This window comes from Hemibagrus wyckioides, linkage group LG03, assembly GCF_019097595.1.
Source record: "Hemibagrus wyckioides isolate EC202008001 linkage group LG03, SWU_Hwy_1.0, whole genome shotgun sequence".
Lineage (NCBI taxonomy): Eukaryota > Metazoa > Chordata > Actinopteri > Siluriformes > Bagridae > Hemibagrus > Hemibagrus wyckioides.
In genome coordinates this window covers 14,391,758-14,419,631 of record NC_080712.1, presented here as the reverse complement: position 1 = coordinate 14,419,631, position 27,874 = coordinate 14,391,758, and the positions used below count along the sequence as shown (strand labels likewise).

Sequence of the window (27,874 nt, the reverse complement as noted above, 5' to 3'; positions counted from 1 at the left end):
TGGAGCACATTTCATTCATATCTAGTGTTTCCAGCTGTTGATATTCCAGAATACATGGATGGAAACATAGCTACTGACTTGTCAGTGCTATTGCTTCGATTTGTCTTTTGATGATTAAAAAATGAATATGCTACAGTAAATAACTGTCCACATGAAAAGTGCACCTACAAACAGTTAATAAATGGTAGATACACCGTAGTCAGACACACACTTTGTCTTCAGATGCTCACACTGCACTGTTTCAAATCAGCCATCAGTGGTGCTAGAGGACAAATCTGTCTCTGCGTCCCTCCCCTTCCTTTCTGAAGAGTGCTTCAAAATTCCCAAAAAGATTCAGACCAAGTCGAGAAAGCCCTCAGCAGGACGAGATGAAGGGACGTGCAGCTCTTACAGCTCGATAACATTTGGATCAATTCCACCGTGGAGGAAGTGTGTGTGTGTGAACAGTGTGTGTGTGTGTGTGTGTGTGACCGTTAATCCGGGCTGTGAGGAGACTGCTCTGTTTCTGGATGATTTTTTCCCCCAAGTGAGCAACACTCACTTTTAAAAAGGGAAGCTGAGGCGATCGTGTGCAAATCCTTACACTGAGAGGAGTGGGTATGTTTTACGCTTATTGTTTTATAACTTGTGGCTTGTTTAGAAATGGAAAGCTGCTTATCTCTCCAGAGAGAGGTGGTGATGTGCCGCACTGCTCAGTGTGTGGGCGCTAGATTTGAACTGCTCCTGAATCATGGATCTGTAATTTCCGGTGTTACAGACTTCATCTAGGCTTATTGAAATAATCAAGCCTAAACAAGTTACATGAGGCACAAACACTACTGGTCATACCTCACCACTGAACTAGTGACTATACGTCCAGAATGGCACAATAATCTGCTTAGTAGTATGCTAGTGAAGGCCTATTATTTTGCCTAATGTAGATTATTTAAGGATTGTGTTAAACAGCCTGTTGTTATTACTGTATCACGCTACTGGACAGCGGAAGTTGGTCATCACCATGGAAGCGTCTCGTTTAGCAACTGCTACTTCTGCTTTGTTACATTGTCTTATGTGGGATTTCTTAAACGGCTTTTTGGACTCCCCTTTTGTTAGTTTTCTTTTTAATATCTCTCTTTTTCATAAACCTAATGAATGATTTTGTACTCGTGTTAAGCAATGCTTTGTTGACATTTTAGTCCCCAGTATTTCTGAGTTTCATTCCCCAGTATTTCTCAGTTCCATTTTCACTATTTGGTCAGTCCTGTTGGTCTTTCTTTCTTTCTTTCTTTCTTTCTTTCTTTCTTTCTTTCTTTCTGTCTTTCTGTCTTTCTTTCTTTGTCTTTCTTTCTTTCTGTCTTTCTTTCTTTCTTTCTTTCTGATCGTAACCAGTGAATCAAAAGTTTTATAAGTTTATAAATTAAACTTTAAACCCTACAGTATTGACTTAATCAAAATGTAAGGTTTTGCATACTCCATTTTGTTGAACTCCATAGCTCCTGTGGTAACTAAAATAAATGAATATTTCAAGAAATCAGAAATCAATTATCTGAAGTAATACGATTAAAAGAAATATTGAAACTTAGAGAATTTGTATTATCACTTACCAGATATAGTTACAAATCTAAACACAAACTAAACCTCTGGTCATGCAGCAAATGTTAACGTGCACATGACAGTGTTGACAGAAACCCAGAATAACTCATCGTTAAAAGTACAGCTTGCCTTTTCAGTTCAGAACGAAAGAATCATTCAATTCTTCTCACGTATTTACATTAACAACGCTGTTCCAGGCGGATAGTGTTTCATGTTTGTGATACAGTGTTTACTTCCATTTGTTGTCAGGCTTCTGTGTAATGAGCTGTAAAGTGGTTCAGTTCACTGAACACACACCGATCAGCATGCTGAATTTTGTGTGTGTGTGTAAACATTAAGAGATATAGCAGAATAAATTCTGCTGGCCAACAATGGAAACACGTTCAGGAGTTAAAGTCTGGGCTGTTTATGGCCCCTCGTTACATGTGTGCATCAGATTATAGCACTTTAGGTCGCTTTTTTTAGTGACATCTCTCAGGCAGCTGTCAATCAAAGTGCCAGCCAAGGTTATACCTTTTGAAAATACCAGACTTTATATTATTAATTTACTATATATAATTCTATATATTATTTTGCTCAATGTTGTCTTCAATTATTATTCAGCCAATTTAGGAGTTCGTTGTGTTCTATAACGTTTTTAAATAACAGAACAGTTTTGCACTTGTTACATGTACTTAAATTAGAATCTGGTTGCGTTTTAGTACGTTTAGTTGCATTTTTCTATTAAAAAAATCACACACACTAATAACCAAATTACAAGTTACAGATGTATTCAAAAGAACAGTTTAAATAAATCTGCTAGAAGATTGTGATTTCCTGAACCAGTCAATACAATGCTATTTAACTTTAGCCAATTCCGTAGTTTTATCTAAGCTCACTGTTGATTATGGAATAAATTAGGGAAGATATAAAAATTGTGATCATTTGAAATATAACCTCCATTTAAAGAAAAAATACTAAGTACTTTTCAGAGGATGCTTGTCTTCAAATGTGTTCTGTGACACTATGAAGGAAATAATTAGTCAGTTTTTTTTATGATGTTATACTGGTTGATTATTATCGCTCAGGTTGATGTAGCAGTAGCTCAGAGTCAGTAGGGTAGAAGCAACAACAAAGGGTGTCTGCTCTCTCAACACACACACACACACATACACACTTGGAGACATACACACAGACATTATGCATGTGGAGGAGATTTTAAGGCCCAGCTGCTCCTCATCATTGACCATCAGTGGTCCTTGAAGAGAACTGAGTGGCCAGGTGTCTCCCTATTGATCACACAGATAGAAACACACAGTACACTCCAGAAAAAATGACACACAGACCTGTAGGAGTGTAAGCTTTTTTGATTTTATTGTCGTCCATAAAGCTTTGTCCTTTATGTAAGAGCTGGTAGACCATCTTTGCATTTAAGCAAAACTTATACAAATGATTGCTTATCACAGATGTAGTCGATCAGTGAAGACTTTTCACGTTTCATATTTCAGCTTGCTTCTTTGGTTTTGCACGAGTTCTACAAGGTCAACAATGTTGCTATAGTAACCATAAAATCATTGTGCAAACTGCATGTCTAAATCATCACACATTAAACTGCATTGAGGTTTCCATTAATCTCATTATATTTTAGACATGGCGGTTTCTATGACCATGAACAGAAACATTCTTGAAAGCAATAGCCGTCTAGGATTTTGGTGTCAGACCTGGGTAGGAGGTTGAAAAGGAAAAAAAACATAGTTTCATGAAACTATGTAGTATAGCTATCCCTCCAGGGTCCTCAGTTTGGTCCTGAGCTCAGGTCACTGTCGTGTGTGTGGGGTGTGTGTGTGTGTGTGTGTGCGCACATGGTTTTCCTCTAGGATTTTCGGGTTTCCTCCCACTGTCCAAAAATGCATGTAGGCAGATGTCAAATTGACTCTAGGTGTGTGTGTGTGTGTGTCTGTTACCCTGACCACCTTACAGTAGTTACTGAAGAGGAATGAATGAATGAATGAATGAATGCATTTCTTTTATGCAGAAATTGAGTACCTGAACCAAGCAATGATTTTTTTTTAAGGCATGTCTGGGATTTAGGTATGCAAGTTACACAGTGTTAAGCAAGTAGCTATAAACTTTCCTTGCATGTTGATAATTTTATGCCTATACATACTGGGCAGTACCTAAGAAACTATAGACAGCAAACGTGAATTGGTTGGTGAAGTAAGCAGGAAATTGTGTACAATTATTTTGGACCAAACTTGAACAAGTATGTGTATGTCTGTATAAAGTCACTCTAAAGGCAGTACCATAATAGCTCTGACTGTATTACTAAGGGATTGGTTTCAGGTCATTTACCTTACATGACTTCCTGTCTGCTCCTGTATATCTGCTTCCCTTTGTGTGATCTCATCTGTCTGCCTAAATCACATGATCTCTCAAGACCATGTCACAGGTACTAATTCCACAAACTTGCATATTATTTGCACAAGGAATCATTTTGCAAAGATTTAATAATATGAGTTGTAATAATTGAAATTTTAGTTGATTAGTCAGAGAAATTCTTGACTCTTATCTCTGCTCATTAACTCCTGTAGCTTTAGCTCATAATTAATGACCCGGCATAGACAAAACACTCTCTGGCCCTGTGCCTTCATACATTCTCACTTTCACTTGGACTTTGTGAGTGTGTATGTGTGTGTGTGAGAGAGACCAATACTGAACAGGAGCTGAAAGTCTGCAAGTTTCTGTTATGTTACTGAATCTGTCACAGACATAATGATATCATACTTATGTGCAGATTACACATCATTACACATCAGCATTACACATGTTCATGACATGAAACATGGCCAGTACCAATCCAGTTGCACCCTACACCCTGAATATTGTTTTGCTTCCAGGAAAAATGAAACCAAGAAAGTTTTTTAACTCATCATTTAGTTTTGATGGATATGTGAAATGATTATTGTTTCAGTTTTCTTGCTTGCTTTTTGTAGCTCTCATATCTTTCTAGATTATATTCTATAAATTGTATATATATATGTGTGTTTGTGTGTGTTTTCATGCAGGGCAGGCTGATGGATGGAGAGGGAGATCAGAGGGATCAGCATGAGGAGCGCTTAAGGGAAGTGTTTCAGAGTTTCGATGGGAGCGGTGCTGGTTCACTAAGCCCCGAGGAACTAACAGAGCTCTGTCACGCCTTACAGCTGGCTGACCAAGCTCTACACACACTGCTAGAAACACTATTCCAGACAGAGGACCAAATAAACACAAGGGTAAGAATCGATAAACACCAAATGCACCCTCTAGGTGTCTGTAATCCTGAAAAGTGGTGTGTTTTTTGCCTGGCTGTCAGTCAAAAGTCAATCTTTCCTTGCCGTGATCTGTCTGTGAATTAAATCTAATTTTACAGCATTTTTAGAACACATCCATTATGCTCTTTTTTTGTTCTGTTTTCTCTGCCCTTCATATAGCATACATGTGTGCTAGAATTGGAGCGGTCTTTTGTTGTTAATGTGGGGGAAGAGCACTTGTTGAGGATCACCGATTCTTCATTCTGACTTAACAATGGCGTGAACCTCAACAGAGACATGCACTTGCACAGCATCTACCACTCGCCTCGTACACCCCCTTCCCTTTTATAAGAGTGCCATAATCCACAAAGGGAATCTCCATATGCAGAAGTGTGTGTTATTGTCTGGGGCAGCTGTTACTGCCCAAACCATTCGGGGTACACCCACAGTTCCCTTAGTCACCTGGCAACCAGGATTTAATTAATAGGCGTGTTAGAGATTATTTGTCCGATTTTAGCTGGGATCTTTAATCTTTGCTCTACACCACAGGGGAGCAGCTGCAGGGCGACTCAGTATTACACATTAGCTGCCATTAGCTATAAAGGTCATTTTCAGAAAGTTGTGTATGAGCCAGCCTTTTTTTAACCTCTTGAAAGCCACTGAAGGCCTTAGCTTTGCACCTGCATTCTTTATTAAATTCATTCATGCATTGTGTTTCCATCTTGCAGGTTGAATTTGAGCAATTTAAGGATGCTTTGATTCTAGTGCTTTCCTCCAATGAAGAGACACTAGCTAAAGAAAACCCTCCTCGACCAGGTAACATCATCTTCTGTGTCTGGTTTGAAGTTTGATGATCATATTTAATTTTTTTATATTTTATTTTTTTCATCCGAATGATTTAAGCCTGGCAATCGTACTGAAGTGCCCTGTCTGTGTGTAGCAGTGTAGGTTGTTCTCATTAGCTGAACTGTCTGATGTTAATGAGATGGACATTAGCCAATGTCTAAGTGGGCTTTTGCTGTCATGTCTCCATAGTAACACTGATTAGAGGGCCAGGCAGTCAGTCAGAATAACACTGAGCCTCACCTACTTAAAAATGGCAAATTCTCTAAATATTATACACTTGTTTACTATTTAAACATATCACACATCATGGTCCAGTCTGAAACAGGACAAGTGTCCCTGAAACATGGTGCCGGTATTTAGGTAATAATGTCACTAATATGGTCCTAATTCTAAACAGGCTGAGGTATTCTGACAAAGAGTTGACACTTAATTATGAAGAGTATTAATGTAGCCTTGTCTAAGACTGTAAGGGATGCTAACTTTCTAGTGCCATCTCTGCCAAAACTGAACCACTACAGAGTTTACCTTATCTCGTTCAAGCTTTTGCATATGCAGTGTTCAGTCTATTTGAATCAAACCCTCGTGTGTTTTTCACTTCTGTGCATTTTGTTTAGGCAAGTGAGAGCACAGCAATGGCCCTCAGGTGCAGATTAAAAAGATCTGTGAGCTTCTGAGTGATGAGGTCTCAGTCGGGTTGAAGTGAAGTGAACTCGAGCCTTATGCAATAGCAGTGAGGAAACAATTAGACTTTGAGTCAACACCACTTCAGGAAGTGACCCAAACATGCTGTGTATTAGTACTGAGACAGCATTTTGTTTGTAGCTGTGAGCTGTAGAGTTATTGTATTAAATATGTTTATTTAAGCACTGGCTCTTCTTTGTGTTTGGCTATTTCTGTGTGAAAAGGTGTACCTTTTTACATTGTTATATTTCTGACCCGTGAATGAAGGAGGTTTTCAGTCCTTCATGCCCATCAGGGTAATTTTGTTGTTGTTTGTTTGGTTTTTTGCTGTTATTCATTTAATTATGTGCAGTATGAAGTAAAACCAAGCCAAAATGCCAATAAACTGCAAAAATTCTGCTGTGAATCGGACTTCATCTGCAATCAGACTAATGGGTGTGAAAGCCCTCTATGATATTTTTTAAAATGTGTTGCCTGTTCAATGATAAATGGTCTACTTTTAGTTGTGTTGTATGTCATTACATGTAAGAATATCAAGCTTTATATAATTTGGGGAAAAATAAGGAAAAAGATGTCAACACATGCCCAGTCTGGGTTCTAAAGGCAGCCTTAGCCACGTGATGGCTGTAATGCTGAAGGTTATCCTGCGAGTTGTGTATGTAGAGTAAGATGTTTCCTGTCTAGCTATGTGGAAACAAGGTTAAGATTCCTAAAGAGGATTACTCTGTATGAGGAAGTCTTGAAATAGATGAAGACAGTGTCAAAGTCTTACTCTAGGTCCTGTCAGGTCTGGTTTTTACAACAATGCACTCTTTGGAATCAGTGATTATCCTATGATTGTTTCTTTTCACTTATTGACAGAGTAGAGGCTCATTGACAGACTTTACAGCATAAGGAAGTTCATGGGCCACAGACAGTAATTATAAACCTACAGACAGATGAACCTCAAAATCACCAGTGATGAGTGCAGATACAAGCGAGATGTATCTAAACTAGCAACACTGTGTATGATTAGCCAAAAATTAATTGACATAATAAGTATAGTATAAAATCCTATACACTACAGACCATACTCAGTGACCAAATTGTGCATCTGTTTGTCTCTCCCCAGAGGTGCAGCCTCGCTTTGTAAAGGGCACTAAGCGTTATGGTCGTCGGTCCACACCAGAGTTCACACACTCCAACTCTGATCTTGAACACACACCGTCGGTCGAAAGAGAGGAGGAGGATGCCACAAGGACCAGTGATGGGACATTGCCTGTTAAGCGTGAGGTAATACACACACACACACACACACACTTAACCACACCCACACATTCCACTCCTACATGCTCCGTCCAAAAGTCAGGAAAAACATCTTGGCTCTGGAAGACACTTTTCAGCCCTCAGATACTAACAATGGAATGTTCAGTATGTACAGCACATAACAGAGAAAAAAAATCTATAAAAATGAGAGAAATGTCACCATGGAGATAGTCGAAAGCAGTCATAACAGCACATGTATGAGAGACTCGAATGATAACTGGAGACATTCTTGCATTCTTTTTTTTCCCACTTAAATAAACACGTTCCTGTAGATATAATTGCCATTTATTAGAATTTAGAGCTAGGTAATACCCCTCTGCCCCTACTACTGAGTAGTCCTGTGTATTTTTTCTGCCCTATTGCCCACTCTAAGTGTGCTGTCAGCGAGGATGTTGGCTTTAGTGTTTCAGCTGAAAGACTTGTGAAAGTCATTGTCATAATCAAAGCAAGACCACTGTTTACTCTTAATTTGCTTCAACTCACTGAATTCATCAAAAAGAGAGAGAGAGTGTGTGTGTGTGTATATAAATCAGCAGCTGCGTGTGTGCATTATCCTGGTGTCATAGTGACACTGAGAACAGAAGCCTGTTTAATCTGTAGTGAAAATGCAGACGCCTGTTGACCTGCCTGTTAATAAGCATGTGTGGCTGCACAGGGTTTCATGTCTATGGGCATGTGGCTGCTGACAGTTCAGTTCAGTGTGTATTGCGAAGTTCTTAAACATTTTACAGCCACTTTGAGCACCACTGGTGTAGGATATAAGAATAATTGTGAGATGTGATATTTAGCTACTGTTTTAGGTCCATGTCTTTTTATTTCCGTCATTGTAAGCATTAATATTGTTTACACTGATGGTCTACAACCAGATTCGCTGAAAGTCATCTTTATATTTAATACAAAGATGGTGCTAGTTGTTTATTTATAGACTAATATTGATATTATCGATAAAGCAATGCATATATAGGTGTGTGCGCGTGTGTGTGTGTAGAGGCCACGTTCTTCAGCAGGTGCAGACTATAGCGAACACATGCTGATCTGAAGCATGGCCTTTAGTTTTCTGATGATAGTGTTTTGAACAATGCTCTGGTCGAACCCCAGCAGATGTAGAGGTTGTGTGTGTGTGTGTGCAGGCAGAGGGCAACAGGTCTGACACAAGGAACAATGTCACTTCCCCCACTATGTTGAATACCGATACTCTGAACCCCATCTGCTCTCGACACCCAGAAAAACTCACAATAGATAGAGGGTATAATCACGCCCTTCCCCCTGTTAACCCATTCACTCACTCTCACACACACACCCCTCCCCCTTTACTAGTGTCACTTGACAATATGAAAATGTGTTGATAGGAATTTGGCTGCCATGCACATGCCACTGTCAGGGAGGTGATTTAGCTGATGCAAATACTTAAGAGCTGAGGTTTGTGTGTGGAGTTTGTTAGTGGTGCCCCCTACAGTTCAACTAATTTTCACTTTTCCCTTGATATAACTTTAGTTTTTGTGTATGTGTTTCAGCGCTGGAACGCTGACGTGAGCAGTGCAGAGGAGTATGAAGCAGAGGGTGAGTTTATAATCAAATGATGATGTCCTCCTTCTCTGAAGTGATGTAAAGAACCTAGGCCTCCATACAATTTGGATGTGGATATATGACAAAATGTAATCCTGAAGTATGCTGTGTTTCTTGCAGCAACTATATTTTGTGCGTCGTGCCAAGACGTTTTATGCATCCGTTATCCGTGTAAATGTTTTTTGTTATTGTTTTGCAAGAGAAACTGAAATTATTTTATGCATATTGTCCAGGATTTCTTAAGATCTTATTTCTGGAATTAGCCAGTTACAGTTGTTTATAGTTTCTATATTAGTAGTATATAATTTTTATATAATAAATGCACCTTAAAACTTCAACTTCACCAGCAAGTGAAGCAAACCTTTGCCTGAATGTTGTAACCTGGCCAGACGAGACTGAAAGGATAACTTTCTTAGAAACATTTTTGTTTCTGTTTCTTTTAAATTAACTTGGAGCAGCATACAGACATTTCAGTTCTTTCCCTAGAAAGAAAGCATTGGGGATGCAAACTTTTGCACTCAGCTATGTTAGCCTGTGAATTATCTCTGCAAAATTGAGTTTCTTAAAAAGCTCTATTGGCAAAATGCACTGTTCAGGACAATCTGTGCCATCTCTAATATGCACATGTGCAGTAGAAGAAAACATTATCTTACTTTATTTCTCTACTTCACATACATGCTTGTGTGTATGCTGTGTATAGGTCAGCTGCACCTGTGGAACCCAGATGAGCCGGGTACTCCACGGGGTAGCATGGCACCTCTCAGTGACCTGGAGGAGAGACTGTACAGTGCCTGCCAGCAGCTCTCACTGCCCCTGCATGGCACAGCTACCCTACAACAACTACGCACACTCTGCCAGCACCTTGACTTGGAGGTATACACACACACAAACACAAGCATAAATATATCTGTCTTTGTGCTCATGGAACCGTGTCTGTGTATGTGTGTTTTAGGTAGGAGAGGAAGTCTTCCAGTCTGCCCATGAGAAGAATGTGAGTGTGTTGGAGTTTGTATCTTGCATCCAAACCGACAGCAAACCACCTACTCCTTCTGCCTCAACCCCTTACAGACAGTTAAAGAGACATCACTCTACACAGGTAACTCATCTGTTTAACACACACACACACACACGTCATATACTCATATATAATACAATGACATAAAATTCAAAACACCTCTTACTCTTCTGTCTTTCAGCCATTTGATGAGATGGGTCGCAGGATTTCAACTGCGATGAGCAGTACAATCGGACTGCGCCTGTTTTCTGAATTAGATGATGGAACAGGACACACTGCAGTTGAGCTACTTCTGGATGCCTGGCTAGAAGACGGTGTACAGAACAGCTCTGAAATCCTGCAGGTTTGTGCAACACACAGACACACACACACATTCACATGTGCAACACATTAAAATAAAAACATTGTGTAGTGCTACTAATATGTAACTTATTCATATAAGATTCATTTGCGTGCTTAATTGACTCAGCAAATCAATTGTGTATGATTTGTACAGGCTCTAGATTTCAATCTGGAAAGAAAGGTGAATCTGAGTGAACTGACTGCAGCTCTAGAGAACGAGCTTATGGTTACGAAGAACTCCATCCACCAAGCAGCACTAGCGAGCTTTAAGGCTGAGATCAGATACCTCCTGTGAGTTCACTCAGAACATACACTGGGTCTTTAACATCCAAATATCTTTTCAATATTCCTGCATAGTTTTTAAAGAAATGCTGATAATAGCAAGTAAGATATGTTCATTTGGATTTGCTGAAAAATAGTAATGTATCTACAATGGGAGGCATCAAGGAATTATGGTCTGTTTTTGTGTATCCATATATGTGTGTGAGCTAGTGAGCGTGTGGATCTGGAGCTCAGGGAGAAAGAGAAGCTTCACTCTGATTTGGAAAAAGCAGAGAAGCTGAAGTCCCAGCTGGCCTCTGAGGTGGATGAGCATCACTCCACTATCGAACGCAACAACAATCTTAACCTGCGGTAAACCTTGTTCTCTCATATTTATCCAAATGTGACCTTTCAAGCTTAATCCCTATATGTGCTGATTTAGTAACTTGTTCCTTGGTTGCTGTTGCTATTATACAGGAAGTTGGAGCAGGAGCATAAGGATCGTATGGTGGCTCTGAAGGCAGAGCTGAGCAAAGAGGTGGAGCTTGTACAGCAACAGGCCAGTCAGCAGAGGGAAGAGCTTGAACTGGAAATCAGTAGGGTCAGAGAAGATGAAACCTTCCTCAGAGAGCGTCTCACACTGACTCTTAAGGTAACTGAGTAACAATAATCTTTGGCTCTGTCATGTTTTTTCACAAACCAAATACTGAACCTATGCTTGCACATGCTGGAACAAGCTTTAGTACCTCTTACATTTAGAGCACTACAAAATGTGATAATTAAAAAATAATAATGAAGTAAGGGACATAGAGTGAAATTAATTAGATAAGTTAATGGTCAGCATTTCTTTTTACTGATTTGGCTCCAGGTCCTTTTACTTGGAGCTAGATAGCTAGGTTTGTATTACTGTACTCCAAGTGCCTTATGTACTGTTGTCTCTATACACTCTGGGATTTTCCCCCTCCCTTATTTACTCCTTGGATAGTTGACCCATCGTATGATGTTCCTGTATTAATCAATCTTCAAATTAAGTACAATCCATACTATCTTAAAGGTAAAATATAACACATGAATTATATAAAATAGGTCTGTGGTTACTCTGACATTTTAATCATGCGTTTTATTATTGCATTGGTAAATGATTTGTGTGATTACTTATCAAGGCATGAATATTAATGGACTGGATGTTTAGGAAAATGGCCGATTGGAGGCAGAGCTGCTGGACAGCACAGAGCGCCTGATGGAAGTGGAGGCCCAGCTTAATAAACTCCAAAAGAACTTGGACAATGTTCTAAGGGAGAAGGTAGTAGACCTACTAGACACCACACTCATGCTTGCTTGTGTCACTTCAGCTGATCACCTTAGTATATTTATTATACAAATAACATACATATACATCTTTTTTTAAATAAATAATTTGTTTTGTGTGTGTAGTTTGGTGATTTGGACCTGGGCAATGCTGAGTTCTATCAGCAGGAGGAACGTCTCAGGCAACTGCGCAACAGTTACGAGGAGCAGTGTCGGGTTAGAAATTCTGCTCATTTTTCCTATTTTCTCTCTTTCTGTTAGTGATGTATTGTGTGTTTAAAGCCTTTTTTTCTGTGCTGTTTAGGAACTACAGGATCGTATAGATGAGCTGCAGGCTCAGTTAGAGGACTTTCGTTCTGTAAGCCGTGCCCCGCAGACCTCCCTCATGCCCTCTCTGTCTGATGAGCTGGACAGCAAGAGTCCAGGCATGGAGTCGGACCAAGGTGATTCTTCTTTTCTCTCTCACTCACTGATGCATACACATACACAGCTGGGTGTCAAATGGCCTTAACCTCTCTCTCACTATGGGAGATTTTTGAGCGATGTGTTAAACAATTTCTACACCATCATCAAGTCTCTTGTTCCTAAAGAAATTCTCTTGAGTGACAAAGTGTTTATCTCTCTAGTAAATTTCTAAGCAACAGATTTGATGGTGGTATTTGGAGGCCCATAGTTCTACTCTATTTTATGTTGGTTTTCAATTAGTCACCTGTCTGTACATGTGCATATGTCCCATGTTTACATGATTTGTTGCTGTGGAAGAAATGCTGAAGACTTTGTGTGTGTGTGTGTGTGTGTGTGTGCACCAAGGCCTAGGTTCTGAAGAAGGGCAGCCCTTTAACCTGAGCCTGGAGGCAGAGATGATGCTGGAGCAATTGAAAGAGCAACACATCAGAGAGTTGGAAGACATCAGAGAACAGTTAGATTCCACGGTCAGTCTCACACACAGGATGTTCTCACACACACACATATCAAGTGCAGCATGCTAACAGCATCTATGATGTCCTATTAATGGCACTCCTTGTTTCTCTGATTTTAACCTCTTTTATAGTTTTTAATTAATGAAGCGCTTTTGTTTTGTGCCAGTTCTCAACCATTTTTCTTTTTTTTTTTTTAAGTGTCTTTTTTTCCTTTTTAATTTTTTTTTTAATATTTACAAGAATTTTTAGAAATATTGTTTGTTGCTCTTGTCTCACCAATCATACAATGTATTTATGTATACATAAGTACTTCTACAACAAAAAAGATAGACTTGTTTAAACATGTTAGGGCACTAGTTTTTCTCAGTAGTGTGCTTTCATGCAAATTATTTTAGTTTTACTCTTCACATAATTGATTTAAATGAAGTAAAAAAAAGTAATGTGGGAACATATTCAACTGAAATAAACACTGCATATGTGGAAAAAAATGTGCATTGTGTGGTTCTCCTTGGTTTTCCATAGGTGAACAAGTGTGAACACAGGCTCGAAGAACAAAAGACTTCTTTTGAGGAGGAGAGGAGTCTTCTCTCCTTACAGCACCAACAGGAGGTGAAGGCTATAAGAGAAGAATTGAACAAAGCACTAGAGCGAGCTCGAGATTTGCAAGAGCGATTGGAGCAGGAGAGATGCAGCATGGAGGCTCAGCAGAGTGTTGAGCGTGCTGAGCTACATGCTGTTTACCAGCAGCAGGTTGATTCTCTCAGCCAGGAGGTGCAGGATGCCAGGATCCAGGCATTGAAGCTGGAGGAGCAGCTCAAGCTACTGGAGGAGCAAGAGGAGAGCAGCGTGAGGGACAAAGAAGAGCTGAGCAAGGCTCATGCAGAGGAGCTTAGCCGAATGGAACTGCACTACACGGAGACACTCAAGGCCAGCCTGCAGAAGCAGAAGGGGGAAGCAGAGAACACACTCACAGAGGAGTTGAAGAAAGAAAGACGGCATCTGGAAGAAGTTCATGAGGAGGTGCTGAGGGTTCAATTAGAAGAGGTGCAACAGAGAGCTGAGCAAGAGCGAGTCGAATTAGAGAGGAGGCTCAGGGAAGAGTGGGAGTGTGATAAGCAGCAACTAGAAGAGAGCAATAGGAAAAAACTTCAGGAGGAGCTGGATCTTATGCAAAGTGAGCAGGAGGAAAGCAGTAAGAGGTTCAGAGCGCAGTGGGAAAAGGAGCACATGCTTCTACAAGAGCAACATCATACTGAGCTGCAGAAGTGTTTACAGCAGGAAAGAGAGCGACTGCAGGTGCAGGAGGAAGACAAGGAGCGTAGAATGATAGAGGAGTGGGAAAAAGAGCGAGTTCAATTACATGAGCAGCATGAGGGGGTTCTGCAGGCCAGGTTAGAGGAGCAGAGAGCACAGTTCCAGGCACAGGGAAAGGAGCAAGAACGGACGTGGCAGAAAATGCTGGAAGAACACCGGGTCCAAATGGAACATGCACACCGGGAGGCTATGGAGGAGCTGAGTGTAAAACATAGTGAAGAGAGAGAGATGCTGAGCTGCATGCTGGAGAAACTACATGCAGACATTGCCAAAGAGAGGTAAGACAACACGTATGCCTTCTAATTTAGAATATTTGTATGCAAAAACCACTATAGCTCAACATTTAACTGTACCTCTTAAACATATTTGATAAACTGTTTTTTCACCATACAGTACCTTAGCCAGGTACTTCTGTCTGTTTTCTGTTGCATAACAATCTCCGAAACCTATAGCATTGGTGGTAAACAAGAAACATTTATGTAAAAATTACATTTCTAATTTACACAGTATATAGCATTTAGAAAAGACTGGGCATTATTTAAAAAAATGAAAACTATAACCATTGCACACACTTTTAGACGCTAATACTAAATATTACTTTGCTCTATTGTCCAGCAGAAAAATTAATATAGCCAGGTAAGTTTTTCCCCACAAATTAGGAGTTGTCTGATGCTAGTGGTAGCTCAAAACAGTTGATTGCATTTGACTAGTCTGTTACTGGTCTATTGATACCCTGGTGAGGTGTAAAATGATGTATGATCACAGATCTATAACTTTTTCAGGCCTAACAAGCCAACTGTCCGATAGATAAGAACTGTTACATATTAAGTATGTGGGTATGTGTAAGTAGGAATTTTGAGTGTTTACCCTTGGCCATGCACAGGAAAGAGCCAGAGATCCATTTTGCTCAGAGAATCCGTCAAGTAGAGGGCAGTTTCTCTGGTGACCTGGAAGTGGTGATGAAGCATATTCAGACAGATGCATGTAACCTGGAACATCACTACCAGAGGAAAGTGATGGCATTTTCCCAGCACCATGTTGCAGATTGTGTGCAATGGGAGGCAAAGCTGGAAACTGCCACCCAGGAGGCAGAGCAGCAAAGGAAATTCCTGCAGGAGTCAGAAAAGGAGGCCATAGTTACAGAGCTCACACAAAAGCCAAAGAGGCTGGAACATAGCCATATAGTAGATATGGATGCCATCCTACAGCTTCAGAGCAAACCGGAGAATATTGTTAGCATGGCTCAAATTGAAGAGACTGTGTTTAGCTGTGAATTAAATGAGTTGCATGACAGACTGAAGGAGAATCTAAAAGACAAAGATACTTTGCTGTTACAGACAGAAAACAAAGCTGCAAAACTTGAATTATTGCTTAGGCAGGCTGTGGATGACTTTAGGAGACAGCATGATGAGATCTTGCCATTTATTGAGAAACAGCAGCAAGAAAGGTGTGACTTGGTCAAAAGATTCAGAAGAAAGATTCAGGACATGGAATGTCTTTTCCGCCAGGCTATGGAAGACTTTCACAATGAATATCTAGAGCTGCAGGGGACTGTGGTTGAGCTTGAAGAGAAACTGAAGAACAGCATCTCCATAGCATTGAAACAAGAAGAACAGTGTGTGGCACTTTTTGCGGAAAGAGACAACCTGGCACTTAAAGCTCAGCAGGTGGAGTCATGTGCCAGAGACTCCATTACAGGTCAAACCATGAGTGATCAAATTATTCAGGATCTCTCTCTGCCTGATTTCCCTATAGAGTTTGTGATTCAGCCCCAAGATAATGTGATGGCAGAGCATCCAAGAGGCTTTAGAGCTCTAGTGAAAGAGAATTCACCCATAGCACAGCATGAGAAATTTAAAAGACCATTTCCACAAGAGGAAGATGCAGGAGACTTTGAGAATCCAGAGCATGCAAATGCACAGATGTTAAAAATGATCTTTGGTGAGAATCTATCCTGTACAGGAGGTAATAAAACAGGAGACACTCAAATGGTGAAGGATGACCACTTTACTGATACTGATACTTCCAGTACTGAGGAGACCGATGACCCTTACAGCTATGAGCCACTGTTTGTTGATATTGCAGAAAAAACAGAGAGTACAACCAAGAATACTGCAAGTTTTGATTTTGACACATTGGGTGTCACCAGTACTGAAGGAAGCACAGAAATTGGCAGGTTTGTGGACTCTAGTGTTAGCACTAGATCTTGTATTGAAGAAACCAAATCTTTAGTTGGTGGAGAATTATGTGAGAATTCTGCTGAAACAAGTAACAAGACATTTGAATTTAAAATCAACAACATTATGACTGAGGATACAGTGTGGCCACAAGGTGCAGAGGTCTGTAATTTCACTGATTCTGAAAAAGCGGCAGTAGCTCCAGGGAATAACAGGGAACATCATGAAGGTACACAAAATGGTGAATTGTACAGTGGTAAGTTCTACAAAGATACTGTTGCGATGGCAGATGAAGAGGTTCCAAGGTGGAGCAGTGATTATTTTAATCCTATGCGAATGTTGGTAAAAAATGGTACAATTTGCATAAGCACAGACACGGTTCAACATGATTCTGACACAGCTAGAGGAATCAAAGGTGCCAATATTTCCAAAAACACCACAGACCCAAACCAGTTTGTGGTCAGAATTACTCAAGCTGATGTTTCGTATCATGAGGAGCCAGGTCTTGAGATGCGAGAAAGGATTGAAGAGGATACCACCACCATTGTTGAGACTGGTTACAGCTGTACTACCACTTCCCAACACCAGGTTCTAGCCATTGAACCCATGCTACAAAAAGAGCAAGAAGAAACTGAACTTGGTGAATATTTGCGTGCTATAGAAATTTTGGAGTTACAAGTGATAGCAGTGCAGTTCAAATACCAAAGTCATCTTTTGGAGCTGCTTCAGGAACAGTACAAAAGCACAGTGAAGCAAAATCTCTCCCTGCAGAACCAGCTGGTTAACATGCAGCAGTGCAATGACGAGCTAGAGCTGATGCTGGATCTGAATAAAGGCAAGCTCCTCACCAGTCAGACAGTCCTGGAGGAGATTCATGACCTTAGGATGGACCTGAATGCTTTGGCAGGCTATGCTATAGAATTGGAAATAAAAGTATTGGAGTTTGTTGAGCTCCAGGCACAATATGAAAAATGTGTCTATGAAAATGTGCAGTTGGCACAGCAGAAAATGAAACTGGAGAGAAGAGTGGAACACCTGGAGAGCAAGATTCACACTGTCCAAGAGTTCCAGGAGCAACAATCAGGCCTGCTGAAGCACTTTATTAACATGCATAAAGAGAATGCAAGGCTGAGCATGGCGGTTCATGATCAGGAACACTTGGATAAGATGCTTCTGACACTGCACAAAGAGGCTGAATCTATATCTGTAGACTCCTCAGATGACTCCTTTAAGGACCTCAGCTTCCAGCTAGGGATGAAGGTCTTTACGTTGTGTGAACAGGGAGACTTGGAGTTTGAGAAACAGAACCCTTGTATGCAATCTGCAGTTACTCACTTGCAGGAGAAGTTCCTAAGGATCAACAAGAAGATACAGGAACATAGGTACCATAAAATGCCCATCTCTAGTTGGCTGACTAGGAAAGATATCTTACTCTCCCAGCAAAACCTGCTGGCTTGTTGCCCCTGCTAGCTGCTCTGTGCTAATATTTCTAGCTCCTTTTGTGCCTTGCCTCCACTACAGGAATAGATCCTTGACTGACCCCACTTGAATTTAGAGATTGCTTGGCAAGAGACCCAGCCAGCATCTATGGGATGAACCTGTACAGCTTCGCCCTGTACTTTTTATATTTCCTGCTGATGCTGAGCTGTATCTAAATAGATGGCAATATTGCTTGTAATCGTATTATTTACACAAATCTGAGAACTGTGAATGCTAACATACACCGATCAGGCATAACATTATGAGCACTGACAATCAGTGTTATTCACTTCACCTATCTCATCATGGCACCTGTTAGTGGGTGGGATATATTAGACAGCAAGTGAACATTTTGTCCTCAAAGTTGATGTGTTAGAAGCAGGAAAAATGGGCAAGAGTAAGGATTTGAGAGTTTGACAAGGGCCAAATTGTGATGGCTAGACAACTGGATCAGAACATCTTCAAAACTGCAGCTCTTGTGGAGTGTTCCCGGGCTGCAGTGGTCAGTATCTATCAAAAGTGGTCCAAGGATGGAACAATGGTGAACCGGTGACAGGGTCATGGGGGGCTCATTGATGCACGTGGGGAGCAAAGGCTGGCCCGTGTGATCCGATCCAACAGACGAGCTACTGTTGCTCAAATTGCTGAAGAAGTTTATGCTGGTTCGGATAGAAAGGTGTCAGAATACACAGTACATGATGGGTCAGGGCTGTTTAGGCAGCAAAAAGGGGACCAGCACAATATTAGGCAGATGGTCATAATCTTATGCCTGATCATTACAGAAGTATGTTAACTTCAAGGCCCTTTTAAAGAAATGGTGTACAGTTACTAGAGAGCAGTTAGAATGATCGTCTTAACCTAAATGCTAGTCAACCCCTCAGCTTTCAATCTTATTATTTGCATTTGAATTAAAAATTCTTATAATTAAGTAAATGTGCAATGTTAAGAGTGATGCAAACTTTTGATATCTCTGTAGGAATGAAGCTGGACGTCTTGCTGAGGAAAACCTCCTACTGAAACAGAGTATCTCAGAACTGAGAGAAGACGACCTGAAAGAGAAGCAACAGGAACTGCTGTGAGGATCAAGTTCACTCTATACACAATACAATTGTTTGTTTAAAGACCTGTTGGCTAACAATATTATTACCAAATGTCTACATGTAGCCTTAAAGTGGAGCACTTCCGAAAGGAGAAAAACGCTGCTCAGAAGATGGCTGACGGTCTGAAGAGGCAGGTGAGCACCCAGAAATAGACACTGATGCACAGTTTATTGTGCAATGCAGTCTTTATGCTTTCTCTATGTCTTAATCAGTCGTAATCAGTGACCATAATGTCCTGTATGTAGTAACAAGTCAAATACTTCTCTGTTTAGATTTCTGAGCTGCGTCGTCGTAGGAAGCAGCTAGAGCAGGAGAACAATGCTTTGTCGCAGCAGAATGCCAAGCATGTACTCAGTGTTGACGCACTTCAGCATAATCTTGAGGAAGTGATGCTCCATCATGGAAATGGTTCCTTCAATGAAAGGAGTGAGGTGAGGGCTAGGGCATTAATGATGTTGCGTCGGCTGGTAATAGAGTAAATTTTTATGCCTGTTATTTTGGTATACAGTCAATGACTGACTATCTTAATTTATGGTCCAGCTAAAAGGTGACCCTTATACAAACACATTTTATAATTAGCTTGTTATGAAAACGCTGCCAAATCATGAACTATTCACAACAAAATAAGTTTGGTTCCAGTACCAAAGGGGTGCTGGCCTAGAACAAAATCTGATCATATCAGGGGCTGGGGTGGCATCTTTTTATTGACATGACTAGCAACTCAGGTTGGAAATTCTACTTTCTAACAGTGGGATAATCTTTGCACATTTTACATAATGAACAAATATTGGAATCAGTATAAATACTGAGTATGAGATGGATATTCACTGGGCAACCATTTCAACTCTTCCCATTAAGCTTTACTCATGTCCATTGTCTTCTTCTAATAACCACATTATACAGATAGAGGAAGGAGATTTTGCAGCATCTCATAGCAAAACTGAAAAGCTGGAAGAGGAGAAGAAGCTTTTACGAGCAGAACTGAACCACTGTGTGGAAAAGGTACATGCCTTTTTTATATGTTGTTTAAATGGGTGTTGATAAATAATGTTGCATCTCTAAACAAATCTATTATCTGTATATGTGTGCAGATGGCTCAGCTTCGTTCAGCTGAAACTCAGCTGGCTCAAGTCTTGCAAGAGAGACAGATGGCCGACAAACATAACCAAGCATTACGTACACAAATGATCAAGGCGCAGGAGAAGGTAAGAACACCAATATGCAGAATTCAGCATTTTTTGCTGAGAATTAAAATAATTGCTGAGAATTTATCATTTCTGTTTCTCTTATAGGTCCAAGCAGTGAATTTTACACTGCAAGAGCTGACTCAGCAGAACTCGCGTCTGAAATCAGACCTGCGTATCACGCAACAAGAGCGAGACACTCTCAAACAGGAAGTGATCTCACTGCATAAACAGCTGCAGAATGCCAATGAAAAGGTAGGAAATGAATCAATGTAATCTGCTTTGACCTCAATGAGGGTCAGAACATTGAGTCAGTATTTTAAAATCTAAATCTTTATATAGAATATTTAAATAATCAGATAGAAGCTTGTAATATCCTTATAATTATATTCATGTGCACCTGACACCATATTGATGTGTGTTGGGAGTGAAGGCTAGCTCATCTAGTCTGATGCCATAAAAGAGCTCCTGATAAAGTTAATGCTGGCTAGAATAGAAATGTGTCAGAACATACAGTGCATTGCATTTTGCTGTGCATGGGGCTACAGACCAGTCAGAGTATCCATGCTGACCCCTGTCCACTGCCAAAAGTGCCTAAAATAGGGATGTGAAATGGACTATGGTGCAGAACTGGACCATGGAGCAATGACAGGAGATGAATCACCTTTTCTTTTAAATCATAAGCTAATTGCAGTGGCCTATTTCAGTAAGATAGTGCCCCCTGCCACACTGCAAAAATGGTTCAGGAATGGATTGAAAAACATGACAAAGTGTTCGGTGTTGACACAGCCTCGAAAATTTCTAGATTTCAACCCAATTGACCATCTTTAGGATGTGCTGGACAAACAAGTCCAATATATGGAGGCCCCATCTCACAACTTGAAGGATTTAAAGCATCTGCTGCAGACGTCTTGGTGTCAGATACCACAGCACATCTTCAGAGGTCTTCTGAAGTCCATGCCTTGAGGGGTCAGAGCTGTTTGGGTGGCACTTGACCGATCTCAATTTTTTCTTTTTGTATTTCCACTCAGTGTCGTCCGGCGGAGATGTCTGTATCTGGTATCCCAGGCAGCTCACACCAGGGGAAGCGAGTGTGGCCGGAGCTGTCTAGGTTGATGGAGGCAGAGCTGAATTTGCTGCGTGAAGAAAATCAGAGACTACAGCGAGAGATCAGTGATGCAAGACTAGAGCTCAGCTCTGCACATGAGAAGGTTAGAGCTGTTATATGCCTTTAGGTCACTCTAATGCAATAACTTAACTTGTTAATGTGAACTTTATCGTTCATGTTTCTCAGACTCGTCAGTTGGAGGCGCTGGTGTTGAGTGTGAAACAGCAGAAGCTGCAGAACCAGGCACGCTTGGCCAAGACAGCTGAGCAGGAGAGATCAGCTCTGAGACGAGAGATAGAGGCTCTGCATACACAGCTACACAATAAGGTAATGTACTGTACAAGAACATTGGATATCCTAATATGTACAGGTATACAGGCAGATCATTGAGTAAAGATACAGTTCAAGAGCTTCATTTTATTTTAAACACACACAATGGTCTCTAGAGTTTACCTAGAATGGTGCAGAAAACAAGAAACACTAAGTGATCAACAGTACTGTGAGTGGAAAAGGCTTGCTGATGAGCAGTATCAGAGTAGAATGATTAGACTGGTTTGAGCTGACAGACAATAATACTCTGAGGCTATCGTGAGCACAGACTTGCCAAAACTGGACTACTGACGACTGGATTTTGAAAAGACTTCAACTGTCCAGTTTTGCTGAGTCTGTGCAGGTCTCTCAACTAGAAGAAAGAAAATTGTGTTTCAACTGTGGATGTTTCACCTCTGTTATTAAGCCATACCCTGTATTAATATGACGAGTAACTATCCAACACCAGCTCTGACATTCCCTTTGCAAGAAAACTTTCAGCTAGCAATGTTTTAGACATTCTTACACAGATTCAAGTTATTACCACCATGTTTTTAAAGATAGCTCAGACAACATTATCCAGTAAATAAAACATTTTCATGGTACTTGGGTATGTTTTCTTAACACTGAGGTGTCAAAGTATCTTCTTCACAAAGGAAAATCTGGCCTAATATGGCCACAACAATGGATGGATGTGTGGATCATATCATTGACATTAACCTTTTCGGCTCCCCGTTTGTCGTACAGTCGTGTGACAGTAAGGAAGAGCAGAGAGAATTTGAGAAGCTTCATGAAGAGAATGAGAGACTGAGGAACAAACAGACAATAATAGAGGCACAACTGATGGAGGTCTTTACACTTTACAGACACACACACTCATCCACTCATGTATATGCATAGAACAGTGTTTTCCCAAACTGTGCCCAAACATTGGTCTGCTCTCTGTCTCTACAGGCTCAGCTTTTAGCCATGTTGCCACCATCACCACTGCGAATGTCAGCGGAGCGGCGTGGTCAGCCCCGTGGAGATGACATGAACCCAGATATTAATGTAAGAGTGTGTGTATGTGTAATCTAAACATGCAGACATACACATACACACCAACATACACATTTCTGCACTGGGGCTACTGTGGTGTGAGCTGCTGTCCTGATTCTCATGATGTGAAACACTCCTGCTCTACTGACCTGCTGTTGATCGTATTGTGTTCACATCAGAACGCATGCATTTTTCTATATGGCACCTGGTGGTGATGGTTCCTGCTTGGTTCTTATTGCAAGTCTAACTAAATTTGCTATGCATACCTATATAGAATATGTGTTTGTCTTCAACACGTTGGAGAATGATAAACAAATCTCTGATCAATTTCATGTTTTAAAGGTGTCAAAGAAGCTTAAAAAAAATTGTTATATTTCTGTAGTGATATGAAGAGTCATTTGATATACGTGGTCTTTTCTATCTTCAATCATGTTTCCTAACAATCCATTCACGCTCGCAAGTGACAAAGCAACCATTAATATAGATAAAGCTGGTATGTACCCTAGGCTATAACAGCTCACTGTAGATTGATATTAATTTTGTATATAATACTACTCGATGATAAAATTCTTTCATCCAGTTGGCTATATATGATCAAAAATTAATGCATGGAATTTCTCTTTTCCTAAGATTTGTGTAATTATAAAATATATCCTGAAAGCTGGTGGCACAGTTGCTCCCGCTCCCGCTCACTGTGTGTGTGGAGTTTGCATGTTCTCCCCGTGCTTGATGGGTTTCCTCCGGGTGCTCTGATTTCCTCCCACAGTCCAAAAACATGCTTCTAGGCTGATTGGAGTCTCTAAATTGCCTGTAGTGTGTGATTGCGTGAGTGAATGAGTGTGTGTGTGTACCCTGCAATGGGTTGGCACTCTGTCCAGGGTGTATCCTGCCTTGATGCCCGATGACGCCTGAGATAGGCACAAGGCTCCCCGTGACCCGAGTATAGATCGGATAAGCGGTACAGACAATGAAATGAAAAAAAATAAAAAATCCTGAAAGCCTAATTATGATATTGTGGCATATTCAAATACACAGTGAGAATTTATGCCATCTGTAGCCAACTGATGGTGGTATAGTGGCCAGGTTGATTAGTCAGGATTACACTTTCATTTGTTATTGGCTTTAAAGACAGTATATAGATTATATAAACCAAGGGTATCCAATCTTTTTCACAAAGGGCTTGCTGCTTGCTCGTCGCTTGCTGGTGTGAATGCAGGGATATTCATTTGGGATGAGGTGTCTCAGGACCAAATAGCAGTTGTGCGCGAGTGTGTCCTGGTGTGTGTGAATATAGAGCTGTGTGTTCTTTCTGCAGGTAACCCCAGAGCAGCAGCCTCATCACTTCGACAGCCACCGGAGGAGTGGTGGCTTATGAATCACCTCTAAACTTCATACCATATTATCCAATCGCTGACCTCTTCCTGCCCTCTCTTACATTCAGACACGCATTTTATTTATTCTGTATGTATGTCAGTAGTTTTTTTTTTCGTCCTTCACGTGGGGCTATTCTTGAGTACGTCTCTGAGAGGTCATGGCAGGAATGGTGTAATGAACGATTCGGCCACTGAGTGGCAGTCGTGTGTGTGTGTGTGTGTGTGTGTGTGTGTGTGTGTGTGTGTGTGTGTGACGCTGACTTTTTCAGCCTGCCACCTAGTCATCCATTCCAGTGTATAAGATCAGTGGTGCATTTTAAAGCAAAAGCAGATGGTTTCATTGTTCTTTCAATGTAGAAATGTGTGAAATGTCTATCATGTCACCCCGTTGTGTGTAATTTACACCGTTTACACTCACATTAATTACGTGGTTTTTTTTTTAGTTATTCTCTGAGGGTGTTTTGCTTGTTGAATGATTTTACATTTACGTTTTCTTACTGCAAAAACTGAAGACGTGTATTGTATTTGTTTAGTGATGTCTTTTTTTTTGTAGAGCTGTTTTTTCATGTTGTGGGCTCAGTTTGTTACACTACTGTTGTGTATGTCTGTGTGTAAGAGCTGAATAGACAATGCTAGCAGCCTGTCTAAGTGAAGTGTCTAATCAGTGGTTGTTTTAGTGTCTCACCTGCTGTACTGTGTAGAAATTCTGGTCTGTGTGTTTTTTTTATTTTTAATGTCATTCGATAGAATGGATTTCATGCGTAGGGTCTATGAAGTTAATTATTTGTTTATTTAAGTTATTAAATTTGAGTAATTTTTATTTTTATATTTGATTTATTTATTAGTTAAAGTTTTATTATTTATGTTTTATTATTTATTTTGTGGTTTGTGTGTTATTTCTCTACACCTAAAAGTATTAATAATTTTGTGATGCTGAGACCAAATAAAGAACCAGGGTAAATTTGTAATTGAGTTTATTTCAATTATTTATCCCTTTCTGCTGACAAAATGATTATATAATGACTAATACACCTTACTATGAATAGAATAGAATAGAATAGAATAGAATAGAATAGAATAGAATAGAATAGAATATTTTGCCAACTGTTTTTCTAATCAGACTGATCATGCTTAAAGCAGCTCTCTGAATATCTGTATTTCTGTTATTTGCTTACAGAAAGAAAAGGAAATGGCGCTGTTAAAGATGGAGGAGAGGATGAAGGAGGTGGAGCTCACACTCCGAAATGTCAAACTATTGTTGCAGGAGAAGGTTTCCCAGCTGAAGGAACAGGTACATAGCAACATTTACACACAAACTCACTTATACTGCACCGATTAGATTTTTTCCTCTAGCAAAATTGCTCAGTCTTTTACTTTTCCTCTTCCCCTGCAGATGAATAAGAACAGTAAAGCAGACGTGTTGATCAAGGATCTTTATGTGGAGAATGCACACCTTTTGAAGGCTCTGGAAGTGAGTGAGCAGAGGCAGAAGGTGACAGAAAAGAAGAATTACCTCCTGGAGGAGAAAATCTCCAGCCTCAATAAGATCGTTCGTGAGCTCAGTCCCTCGCCACTAATGCCTGTGCCGTACCACGTGACCCGCTCCTGAAAACCCATTTCATAGTTTTTAATATATTTTTCTGTGCTATTTATTTGTTTTTATTTTAAGACATTAGAGGTCATGTTTTTCCAAATGAAGCCATCAATCTTTCTTGACATAAATACTACCAAAAAGCACACAGAGGAAAGACACTCTGTCTGAGTATTCAGATTGTCTGGTTAGACCTTTCTGGTGCATATGCTGGGAAAAAATACCTAAATGTATTAAATCTGCTCTTTCTAACAGCACGGGTATTTGTGCTTCCTTAAAGATGCAGTTTGTGAGTTATAGAGCAGTTGCCATGGAAACACTGACCCCACCTTTTCTGTTGAAACTGTCGTCTCTCTTGCGAGTTGGCTTTAAGAAAATCATGCACTGAGCGACTTCATTCTGGTTGGGGATGGGGTGTGTTTTTGGGCCAGAAAACTGCTTAATACACAGAACCTCGACAGTAATATTATGAATATCAGTTTTGCAAAGGTATTATTATTACTTTTATATTATTATTTTTTTAATTTTAGGATTCAGAAAGCACAAGAACCCCTTATTAAAAATAAAAATCAGACTTCTGATTTTCTCCATCACTAAGGTATAATTCTAAATCAAGGTTTATAAAGTGAAATTATGAATTTCTTTTAGTATGTCAATTTTATAACAATTTATTTGTATTATTTTACATAAGTCAAGAACTATTCCAGTTACCTATTTGCACTTAATTATTATATTCTTACAAATTGAAGATTATTTTTCTTTATATGTAATTGAAACAATGTCATTCCCTGTTTTTCCTGTATGGTTTTGTTACAGATGAATTCTCTGACTGTTAAATTTCCTTATAGAGATGTGGGATGGACTCTTAGTTCAGTCACCAACCCCTAAAACCATCCTAATGGCAAAGTGCACTTTCTCTATGAGCAATATGGTAATATTATGTTTATAATAATAAGTGTTTTTCCCCTCTCTCCATGAGCAGTATTAGTTTCGATTTTCTATAATAGATTGCTTTCAGTTAAAGCCTGCCTCTTGTGTGCTGGCATGGAGCTTCAGCAATGTCTGTTATATATATTTTCCTTTTTGTAAATGAATTGTACATACTGTGCAGGTGTTCATTAAAGTATTACCATTTTTATTTTCATTAATTTTATAAATAGACAAGGACCACTTTTAAAAGTCCTAACCAGCATTTTTGTAAACCTAAGGTCTCCTAAATCTGGCAGTGAATGTAAGCCTGTAATAAAACAACATAGTGCTGAAACAGGAAGTATTTGTATTACAGTGTCTGAGGTGTTGCTATTCAGCAGAACCAAAGAGATTTTTCCAACTGTCACTGGCTCAGTTAACAGTATCCAGACTGTCCAGACGCTACCTGACAAGAGCTGCTGTTACTCAGCCAAGTGCCTGACAGTGTGCTGGGTTATTGTGAATTATGTGAAGCAGTAAAATAGTTGTACAGAAGAAGGTGTCCGTGTGATCATTTTCTCTTTGTGAGTGTGAAGGTTTCCTGTTGCAGCATAGGCCTGCTAAAGCATTGTATGTTATTCATAATGAGGAAGAGCGTCATGGGATTTCCTTACAGCCCAATCACATACATTATACACTATATGTGATCTTAATCTTTTCAAATGTTAAGTGAATGTTATCATGTGAACATGTACATTTCAGTATGTTATGCACAGAAATGCACTCAAGTAAATATCTTACATCATGTGAGCCATATGTTATAACAAATACAAGTGGAAATAAATTAAGTGTTTGAAGAAGGAAGATCACATGAATCTAAGGAAATGGTGTGGAATAAATCAAATGTGGAAATCGAATCCTGTGAAAAAAATGACATAAGTATAATTGAATAAATGAATTATCAAATTTTCAATAATCTGTAATCCATTATGTTAATAATGATTGAAAACAAACGAAGTATTTAAAACATTTTGTAATGTGCCGTATTATGAATAATAATAATATATAAATAATATAAATATATAATATAATAATAATATATAAATAATATAATAAATTTTCTTTTGTAATGTGCCATATTATGAAGAATAATAATAATTATTATTATTATTAATGATCATGATAATAATAATGAAGTATTTAAAAC

At 39.7% G+C, this 27,874-nt stretch overlaps 1 protein-coding gene across 5 annotated transcripts; it reads left to right on the top strand.

The window, feature by feature from the left end:
- The first annotated feature begins 302 nt into the window (after positions 1–302).
- On the top strand, positions 303–27,490 carry nin (ninein (GSK3B interacting protein)). 5 transcript variants are annotated; one of them, XM_058386030.1, is made up of 28 exons: positions 303–593; positions 4,617–4,823; positions 5,570–5,657; positions 7,480–7,640; positions 9,188–9,233; positions 9,940–10,112; positions 10,192–10,335; positions 10,436–10,597; positions 10,751–10,887; positions 11,089–11,229; positions 11,335–11,509; positions 12,050–12,160; positions 12,292–12,381; positions 12,470–12,608; positions 12,976–13,097; positions 13,608–14,677; positions 19,032–19,130; positions 19,220–19,289; positions 19,428–19,586; positions 20,059–20,157; positions 20,247–20,360; positions 20,448–20,594; positions 21,371–21,550; positions 21,634–21,774; positions 22,504–22,605; positions 22,711–22,806; positions 25,345–25,458; positions 25,561–27,462. In XM_058386030.1, the coding sequence occupies exons 2-28, from the start codon at positions 4,626–4,628 to the stop codon at positions 25,774–25,776; spliced, it is 4,494 nt and encodes a 1,497-aa protein (XP_058242013.1). In that variant the 5' UTR covers positions 303–593; positions 4,617–4,625; the 3' UTR covers positions 25,777–27,462. The 5 variants fall into 5 exon arrangements, with proteins under 5 accessions (XP_058242013.1, XP_058242014.1, XP_058242012.1 ...); XM_058386031.1 differs by having other exon boundaries at positions 303–597; positions 4,622–4,823; XM_058386029.1 differs by having other exon boundaries at positions 303–597; positions 25,561–27,461.
- The last annotated feature ends 384 nt before the right edge of the window (positions 27,491–27,874 follow it).

Bases quoted from the DNA above. Each gene is read 5' to 3' on its own strand.
- nin (XM_058386033.1), top strand. From the start codon at position 4,626: ATGGATGGAGAGGGAGATCAGAGGGATCAGCATGAGGAGCGCTTAAGG. The intron at 10,336-10,435 runs GTAACTCATCTG...TCTGTCTTTCAG, and splicing joins AGAGACATCACTCTACACAG to CCATTTGATGAGATGGGTCG. The intron at 12,161-12,291 runs GTAGTAGACCTA...TTGTGTGTGTAG, and splicing joins ACAATGTTCTAAGGGAGAAG to TTTGGTGATTTGGACCTGGG.